Below are 10,437 nucleotides of genomic sequence, written 5' to 3' on the forward strand. Positions count from 1 at the left end.
GTTAATGCGAGACCAAAAAGGGGGAATTGAAGGATTATTTGAATTATTTGAAGTATTAAAGTAACGGGGTATGACAGGAAAGTAAAATCTGGTATATTCATTTTGGTGTCACCTTATATATGTTCATGTGTGTTAAATTTGAAGGGACAAAGTATCCTTTCCTCCCCCAATATATTGAGGTGAATTCTGTGTGCTTAGAGAAGAGATGGGAGCATGGGACACCATATTTGGAGATAGTGCCAGACGCTGGAATGCTTCCCTCGTAAAAGAAGGATGGGTGTGTGTGACACAATCTTGTAGCAGATGTGTATGTGTTTTCATTGAAGTAAATATAAATGCTACAGGATTACTGGTCAACTATACCTCTGTTCTTATTCTTTCATGTGTGGGTACTAAATGGCTACAAACATTGTGGAGAAATTAGCTTAAACATCTTTTATTACTCTATATGAAATGGAAGCAGTTTTATGATAGGGACGAGAGAGCTGGGGGAGGGACGCATTCCAGGAGTTTCAGCATGTCAATTGTCAGGGGAATCGACTTGTTTTCAATAGAGGTGTGTGGTTAGTTACTTTGTGTTAATAATAGCAGTATGTGTAAAGGAAGCTGGAAATATACAATGTGAAACCTTTTATTTGAAGTAAAGATGTGAACAATAGCTCAAACAAATGGAAGGGCCATAGGTAAGCCTGTGAGAAGTTTGACTATTTGGAAAGCATCTCTAATACTGCTTAAGAGCATAGGTAATGTGTTCCTCGTTGTTATTGATATGAAAGTAATTAACATGTATTACGTATATTTAGCCAACTATAACAACTATATCTTAAAACATACTTTTAACTTGTGTGTGGCAGTCAGGAGGCGGGAAGATGGACTCGGACAAAGGGCCATAAAGGAGATGTGTGTGTGCTGGCTAAAAGCTGCTGTGTCGCACTGATTGGGTGCGACAGGCCATGTGTTGATCTCTGCCAATAAGATGACCTCTGGGGGAATGCACGTACACACCTCCTCCTGTGTTTTAGTATGAAAGACTGTGTTTTCCTTTGGTTCGCGCTCTTGTTTTTCACCAGCCGTTCCTGAGACCTGTCTCACACGTGGGGTAGAACCTGAGCCCGGAGTACTCTGCAGAGTGCTTCGTGATTTCTTTGTATTTTGTATCGTTACTGTATATCATTAAAAGCAGGATTATTGTTTAACTTGTATTCTGGTGTTTCTTAATCCCTCCCTTCTCCCGAATTCACCCAGCTTGTCAAACGACACGCGGAGACGAGGTTGGTTTGCAACATCCTCAAAATCTCCAACAATTTGTGTAGGGTTATGGCGCTACCCGTGGTTTGGCGCGTAAACTTGTCTATATGCTGCGCCTCTCCCCATGTACTAGGGATGGGTAGTGTGCGAGGGGGCGCCCCCTCCCCCCCCACACACACACACACACACACACACACGCACGCACGCACGCACGCACGCACACACACACACACACACACACACACACACACACACAATACTAATTAAAAAAAATGTTTTTATGAAAGAAAAAAAAACAGCATGTATTTTCTGTAAATCCATGTGAGTATAATGTAGGCTACACACTCTATTGTTCAACTTTTATATTTCTATTTGCAGGTAGCCTCAAATGCCTCAAGCTCAAGCAAATATGAGGCAAAAAGAAAACGCAAATGGTTGCCGGAGTGGAAGAAAACCTTTCCATTTGCTGAATTTGATGCAGAGACAGGCATGATGTTCTGCAAAAGCTGTCGTGCTTTTCCCAGTCTTGCGAAAGGGAACAACCTTTTCGTTGGTGTGGGTGGTGGCAAAATCCGGATAAAAACACTCCAAGAACACAGCAAAACGACATCACATTCTGACTGCGAAGGCACTCAGGCTGCGAAAGTAAACCCAAGCGGAACACCCATGGCTTGTGTCTAACAAAAGATGTCAGAGAATGTCAGAGAATGTCAGAGAAAAGATGACAAAGCTATTTAATATAGCTTACTTTGTGGCAAAAGAAGAAACCCCCTTCACCATGTTTCCAAGCCTAGTTGACTTGCATCACAAAAATGGTCTGGACCTTGGTGACACTTACAAGAACGACAATGCCTGTCACACCTTTGTCCAGGCCATAGGTCAATCTATGAAGGATGACCTGGTGGAGAAACTAAAAAACACACACTTCTTCTCTGTCATGTCCGATTCCAGTGTTGACCGCTCCGTGAAAGATCAGGAGATGGTCTACTTGACATATGTGGAAGATGGCAAATCTGTCAATCAATTTGTGGACATCGTTTCATTGGAGCATGCCCACAGCCAAGGCATCCTTGACGGAATACTTGTTGGTTTGAGGAATGTGGGCCTGACTGAGCAAGACTTGAAATCCCGCATGGTTGGCTTCGGCTGTGATTGTGCATCTTTGATGATGGGAGTTCACAATGGAGTGGCAGCGAAGCTGAAACAAATGTGTCCTTCAATTGTACCAATCTGGTGTGTGGCTCACAGAATGGAGCTGTCAGCGCTTGACAGCATCAAATCAGTGCCTCTGCTGGCTGAATTAAAGGAGACACTGAATGGTGTCTACAAGCACTACTCCCAATCTGCAAAAGCTTCCCGTGAGCTCCATCCACTTGGGAAAGTTATGGGCATAAATGTGGTCAAACCAGGTAACATTGATGGGACAAGATGGCTTCCACATATGTCCAGGGCCCTTGAAGGTTTGGTGAAAAACTTCAAAGTTACCCTGGTTCACTTTGAGAATCATGCTAGTGATCCGAATGACATGGAGGCTAGTGCCTTAATGAAAGGGAGAGCACGTGCCATTCATCGGTCCCTGACACAATACAAGATGGTGATGTTAATTCACTTGGTGTTGGACATTCTTTAGGAGATGAAGCAGCTCAGCCTGCTGTTTCAGAGGGATGGACTGACCTCGCAGATGGTCTCTGATGGACTACAAACGACAACATTGTCACTTGTAGCCATGCAAGTCAGTAACATTTTTTTGGATTAATTGTTGAACATTACGATTGAATATATAGGAATTGGTAAAACTGGTATTTATATAATCCCTAAATATGAAAAACTGTAAAGATATTTTGTCATTTGTGATTATATTATTGAAAAACTGTGGAAGTATTTTGTGCTGTTATTATATAATAAGAAATATTATAAATGTCAATAATGTACGCCTGGAAGTCTAGACATTATCAACATCATCACAGTAAATATTCCATATATTATACACATTTCAAATATGTATTATTATATTCACAATATAACATACTTTAAAACGTTTTCATTTTATGGATTACAATGAGTAAAATGTTTTTTCTTTTTATTACAAACCTAGACAGACCCAGTCCCAAGGCTCCAGAAGGTACTGGATGAGGTTGCATCTGAAAACACCTGGCAGAATGTCCAGCTCAACAGGAGGGAAACGGACAATTCCACCTTCAACTCACTAAAGCTCCGCCTCATTGACGACCTGTGCAGGTTTCTGTCAGCACGCTTTGAGAATCTGGAGACAGGGATTCTGAAGGCAACCTCCACCCTCTTTGATCTGTCTAACTGGCCTTAAGACACAGCTGAACTGGTGACATTTGGCAATGCAGAGCTCATGGAATTTATGGAGCATTTCCAATCCATCCTTGCAGAATGCGGGGACTTTACTTCTGGAGATGAGGCTAAGAGAGAGTGGCTTGACCTGAAAGTCCTCGTACAGCGTCACTACAGGCACATTGAACTCCAGGTGCTGTGGCAGAGGCTACTTACGGGTGCTATTGGAAGGGAAGACCAGTTTAAGCAAATTAAGGTCATAGTGGAGATCACACAAGTGCTCCCCATGAGTTCATCTTGCTGCGAGCGTGGATTCTCCAGCATGAAGAGAATTAAGTCAGACTGGAGGTCTTGCTTGTCTAACGAGATGCTTAGCTTCCTCCTGCACATCTCAGTTGATGGCCCTCCTGCACAGCAATTCAATGCAGAGAAAGCGGTCACCAAGTGGTGGAGTAGTGGCTGAAGGACCAGAAGGCCCCAGTTCCAAGACTAATTAATATGTCAAGGTCTCCTGACTGTGTTACAGTCATCCTGGTTACTGATTACTCTGGGTCCTGTCTTCAGGACAGAGTGTTGGATTTTTTTTAATTGGATGGGACTTGATAGGATTACATTTGGAGTAACTTTCTTGTTTGTGTGTTTTTAAAATACATTATTTGTTTATGTGGTTATCTGATTTACTCAAATAAAAAGTTTGATGAATTATCATCTAATGATTTGTATGTTGTATTTATGTTAAAGGTAACTTTGAATGATTTTAACTAATGATAATGTAGAAAAACTAATATTTTAAATTCGGGATGGTCCACATTAATTTCGGGACAGCTTAGATTGTATTTCGGGACGGTTCCGGGAGGATGGTGAAAAAAGTTAGTCGAGAGCCCTGGTACACTTTTTACTGTATGTTAAGGCCCGGACACACCAAGCTGACACCAAAGAACTGACACAGACGGACCCTGACTGTTTGCCAATATATTGGGCCAGGATCAAGTTGAATGTTGTTTTTATATACATTTATTTCTTAATGATGTTTGTATCTTATTAACCAATATACACTTTGATATCAACTTCAAATATAGATATTATTGCAAAGGTATTATTTAATATTCTCTTTTCTTTCAATTTTACACTATTTTAATTTAACTATACATTTAAATAAACAGAGCACTTCCTTCACTTCCATGTTGTGTTCCATTCTTGCTTATGTACACACTTTTAGACCTTAAAGGTAGGGTATGTAAGTTTGACAAACCGGCTCGAGATCGCTAAAATTTGAAAATAAGCAACCGGAGAAAATCTGCCACTTCCTTACAGAGCCCCTCCTCCAACACACACGAACGCGCACATGACCAATGAGGGCACGAGATAAGTTTGTGCACAGATGGAAGGCTGACAGGCAGGTAGGCGATCCAGTTACTTTAGCCGGGCCGGCTCAGATGATTGGTCGTACTTTTTACAGTATTACGGCTTCCACAGATGAAATTTTTTTATGGATTTTTTGTCAAAGCACTTAAGATATTCATTGCTATCGGGATGTTAAGAGCATTCCATGGAATATAACAAAAAGTGTATCTCGAGACGGTTTTTCAAACTTACCTACCCCACCTTTAATAAGACTACATAATTGTATGTTACTACTCTATATTACTCTTACGACTGCAGCCACAACATACGTAGAACGTTTTACATCGTAGCACGCAATTTCAATTTCAACAGTGTCAAGCTATGCTTGGTTTGTGTTACATTTTTAATTATGCAATAGTCATTGTAAGTGTTAACTGTTAATTGTTGGGTGGTCACACATTTGTATCTTATTGTACTTTAACTTTAAGATTATCAGCGTTTGAACTGGGACTCAGGATACTGATTTATTTGTATTTTGTGTTTGTCTATAAAATATGTTCTGCTTCTACTGTGTAACCCTTCCTGGTAAATACATGATTCTGCAAAAGCTTAACTCAGCATCTAGGTTTATGAATGGCATACAACTAGATGCTGTCATCAGTAATGTTATAGTTGTAGTTATATAGTTGTTGTTGTTGATGTTTCCTTTCCATTTCTTTAAACAGTAAATATATTATTTTGTCATTATAGCTTGAGAAACTCCATGCCATTGGCTTTAAACCAGTGCTGCTTCTTGGCAAGGAGACCAGGAAGAAGGGCGTCAAATGTGAAATCCTAACCCCTCGCTGCACACTGACCGCCTATGCCCAGGATTGCCTTGACAAGATAGGCACTTTTTATGAGTACCTTTGTGAAGGTGAGATGCTTGCACTATATCTTCACAGTTCACAGTATTGTGTACACAAAATGTTTGTATCAATGGAGAGCTTAACATTTCCTTATAACCAACACAGTTATATGGAATGAGTTTGGATCCACTCATTTAATAAAGTCAGTTAAGTTAACAACAACTTACAGCGACTGTTTTCAATCCATCCAAATCTTGTGGGACAACAACTTGATCCAGTATTTATCCTTTGATACAGCCAGAAAGCAGTCATTCGAGCCATTTATTTGGGTTTGGCAAACTATATTTTTGTGAGACAACTAACACACATCCTTTCTACCAGTTAACTGTCACTATCTTTAGCTGCAAAGTATTACAAAAGTTGAAAGTAATTGCAAAATATTTAGGAATATGGACAACGTTTGACTGTTTATTATTTTAGCAAACTACATACAATAAATACATTTTTAAACACTGAGTATGTAGCCTAATGAGACATGGCTTACTCTGCAGAGGGGACTTGTGGACATTTAACTGTTATTTATCAGGAAATAGTTAGGCAAGTTTATGTGAATTTGAAAAACCATTTTGGGGTATTGTCCTACCACTTGCGCATTCATTGTATACAAATTGAAAGTTGTAAAGTTGTTAATGTCAAGGTAGTTAGGTTTGATGACTGAAATGTATGTTTAGGCTTGAGCCATTAAGCAATTTCCTTTTAGCAAACCGTTCCTAAACGGTTTCCTTTATCAACGCCCAAAAGGGAGAAATATTTTGAGGTTAATGGTAAGAGCACAATACATGAAGACGATCCCAGTTGACCACATATTCAGTTTGGCAGTTCTGTATTAAGGTCATGTTTCTCGAGTTGTAAACAAAAGCAGTTATCCAGTGCATCCAGAGGTCCCTTTAAATTACATTTATGTTTTTATCCAAAGCGACTTGCTACTTATTTGATTGCACTTATGCAAAACACGTTTGCGTCAGTCTCATAAATTCTGAACAAAATGTGTGGATGTAAATAATGTAAGGGAACATACATGCACACGTATATGTTGTCTACCGACAAATTGACATGTCACATCACATGGAATGTAGACACAAATCGGAAGAATAATATTGCAAAAACAAAACCATAAATGGTTGACTGGATAAATACCACTATTTCTCTGCTATTAACTTTGACTGCACACAGTCCTATGACATGACGAGTATATTTTTGACCCTGCCTGGAAACATACCTTAAGCACGCTGTATTTCTTATTTCTAGATATATGAGTTAACCTCTTTGTCTTAAGCAAGCCAAGACCAACATTTGTTTAACTTACACAGGTTGGACACAGGACTCCACTGGCCAGGGGGTTGCGGAAGATCCTGAGGAAGAGACAGTCACGCTGAATCTCACACCCTGTGACCCATCTGAACCAGAAAACAACTGGCAGGAGGCAGGAACCACAGAGAGCCAGGTGCCAGAGACAAGCACCGTGCAGGTGGAGGTGCTGAAGACCCCCCCCGTGAAGCAGTGCACCATCATAGAGGTGGGGCAGGAGGAGCAGCCCCAGCGGGATGATGTGAGACAGGCTACCACCACGGAGGGGCCAGGTAATAAAATAGATAGATAGAATCGGAGGGATGAAACCCTCTTTAATGGTCACACACGCAGAGCACACAGCACACACAGTGACATTTGTTCTCTGAGATTTGCAGCTTTTATATTTATAAAAGTCAAGAGTGTTTTCCGATATTTTCCTAAAACATTATTGTAGGTAACTTGTTGACAAGTCATGCTTCTACAATATCTCAAAACACCTAATTGCACTTCTTGCATTTTTGGGAATAATGATTGTTCCAATAGGTAAATAATAATAACAACAATAGCTTAATCTAAATAACAATTTCACCTACAACTTCATAAATATGAAAGGAAAATGGGATACTTGGGTATGTGTATATCCTTAGGTACTCGGATATAAATAAATATTAAACGTTTAGAAAAATAGAGTCTTTCATTCCTGAACAGACATGTGGTTACTATATGGTTATACCTTTTTCACACAAACATGCAAAGCAACAGCTGGCTTACTTTACATTTGATAAATCACAAAATAAAACTCCTATGTGATTTGGTTTACACACAGAAAGGGTCTTAAATTGTAGCATTGGGCAGTAGGTCGATTACATCAAAATGATTTGGCTCATGTCCATATATTGTACGAGAGGTTGATATCATTAATATTGTGGTCTACCTAAAGCAATCCCTGACCATAGGGGTAAACTTTGAAGCAACTCATGCAACAACGTCATGCAGCATATTTAAACTTTATACTCAAGAACTGCATTCAGATACGACACTGTCCCATAATGAAAATACGGGCAATAAACGTAGGTTTTTTAATCAAAGTTAAATTCATTTAACGTTACAGCACAACATGTTAATATTTATCAAACTATTCCTTACACATAAAGTATGGAGTCAATTATATAGGCAAGACAACAAAACACCTAGACTTCATAGATCAACCTCAATTAAATCGCAATAACAAAAAAATATCTGTACCTAACACCTATTGCATCATGTGGTGCTGCATTTGTGGGATGTATTTTGAAACTTGAGTTTAAGCTTAACTTGGTGTACTGTATGTATATAGTAATATTTCTTCTTCAACCCACAGCTGTCAGGACAGGGTCCGTGAGGGACACAGTACTTGGTCCTAGACGCAAAAAGAAAAAGTCAGGTATATTAACAGTATTAAGTATTTTGACTGAATATAAACATTTGCATGAGTCGAATTGATTGGTATTCTAATAAATCTATCGACATGTACTTTAGCAAAGTGCATGTAAACGCAGTGATTGATGCTTCTTCAGTGAGTTAACAATGCTATATTGTGACTAATAACTATAACTGATACATTATCCAAAAATCCAAAGGGCTTTAATTGTCTAATTAGACTAAAATACATACAGTCATAGTTGATAAGGTGATGATGAGAATGCTAGGCAGTAAAGGAAGCAGCAGTGCAGTATTTTCTTTGGTCATGTCAGGCTCAGCAGTGGTATGGCCATTCAAACAAGCATCCCATGTTAGGACTGAGAGCAGCTTGGTTCCATTTCAATGATGTATACAGTAACTTTTGACCAGTGATAACAGTGTGGTCACTTTTCATCGTGCAAGTCTGGTTGCTACTTAAGTGTTCATAGTTGTATTTATTTTATTTCTAATATGACTAATACTGTATGTGGAACCTGCTTTGATGTTCACAGATTGCTCCTACCACACTCGCCTAGAAACTTTCCCCATCAGGAGTGTAATAAAAGAAAGAATGAGAAAGGTTAGACGGGAATAAAAGTAATGCATAGGGTGTGCTTTATGATTTACAAACTTCCAACACAATTGTTTGCTAAATAGCTAATATGCGTTTGGTCTTTCCGAAATTAGAGATTTGTTTTCTTCTCTTGATAGGGAAAAGCAGAAATGTTGGTGGAGTGGGAGCCCTGTCCAGTATGGTATATATCTTCCAGTTACTTGGCTTCATGTCATCTGATGTAGTCCCATGTTGGAGAACAAACACATGATATTTAACAAATGCAAAACATCCAAATCTACCACCAGTCCTCTTATATATTTCACTGCTGTAATTCTGAAGCAGCTGAAGTAGTGTAGGAACAAATGATTGTTTAACTTCATTGTTGTTAATGTATGTGTTTTAGTTTGTTTTTATTGTTTGTTAGAACATTTGTTTTAATTTCTATGTTCACTTTTTCTAAATGGTAAATGAAACATTTACTTATATAAATTGAGTTATAAGATGTTTGCTTCACACATGGTTTATGCTTTTCGGAAAGACGAAACCAGTAACTGTAACTAACATTATTCCATTCTGTTTTCAGTGGCAAGGAGTGGGCTCATTCCTGGCAGCCGAAGAATTCTCCGGGATAATGCATAAAAATAAAAACTGTTATTTGAACACCAGTTTTGTTTTTGCACGTTTGTTGTCTTGTTTATATGCTCCATTTGAGTCATATTTAATATGTTTCTATTAGAAATAAGATGAAAACCTCCACCAAAATGCATTTGACTTTTTAGGAAATTACAGTTGAAATACTACATGATTTCATTGTCAGTGATAGGAACACCATAACCTATTTTAAGCATATTCATGTGTGAAATCTGGTACTTTGCCATCCACTGCCTTATCTAATTTGGTTAACTTCCGAAGTATAACGCTTTGGAGGTAGGCTTGCATATAAAGCGTCTTTGGGTTTCAGAAAAGCGCTCTAAAAATAAAATGTATTATTATTATATCATTTAATTATAGGCCTAATTACAATGATCCTGATCTGGATCACTGGTTTTGCTACTACATTTGAAAGCTTTTGGGGACAAATGCTCGAGATATTAAAATGGTAGTGATTACTTTGAATTTTCTTTTTCGCTTATTGAAAACCACAACTCGAGTATCAGGATGGTCTTTATCTGGAAAGTTATCCATATCTCATCACCACGTTGTCACGGCGACCCTTTGTCACGTCACAGATACGGTACCCAAACTCAGATCGCCACCCAAACGATGCTGTTGCTAAGGAGGCAAAAGTGCAAATTTGTATTTTATATTTTTTTAAACACAGGGTTTGGTTTCGGATCGCGCCCGATTGAC

At 38.9% G+C, this 10,437-nt stretch overlaps 1 protein-coding gene across 1 annotated transcript in view; it reads left to right on the forward strand.

The window, feature by feature from the left end:
• Nucleotides 1–9,752, forward strand: part of LOC307039292 (uncharacterized protein) — a 34,052-nt gene extending 24,300 nt beyond the window's left edge. Inside the window, exons 2-7 of the mRNA XM_079681193.1 lie at nt 5,644–5,809; nt 7,112–7,381; nt 8,452–8,514; nt 9,044–9,111; nt 9,243–9,286; nt 9,671–9,752. Coding sequence (XP_079537319.1) covers nt 5,644–5,809; nt 7,112–7,381; nt 8,452–8,514; nt 9,044–9,111; nt 9,243–9,286; nt 9,671–9,719 — 660 coding nt within the window. The 3' untranslated portion in view covers nt 9,720–9,752. The remainder of the gene's footprint in view (nt 1–5,643; nt 5,810–7,111; nt 7,382–8,451; nt 8,515–9,043; nt 9,112–9,242; nt 9,287–9,670) is intronic.
• Nucleotides 9,753–10,437: the final 685 nt, after the last annotated feature.

Source organism: Notothenia rossii (assembly GCF_949606895.1).
Source record: "Notothenia rossii genome assembly, chromosome: 5".
Classification (NCBI taxonomy): Eukaryota; Metazoa; Chordata; class Actinopteri; order Perciformes; family Nototheniidae; genus Notothenia; species Notothenia rossii.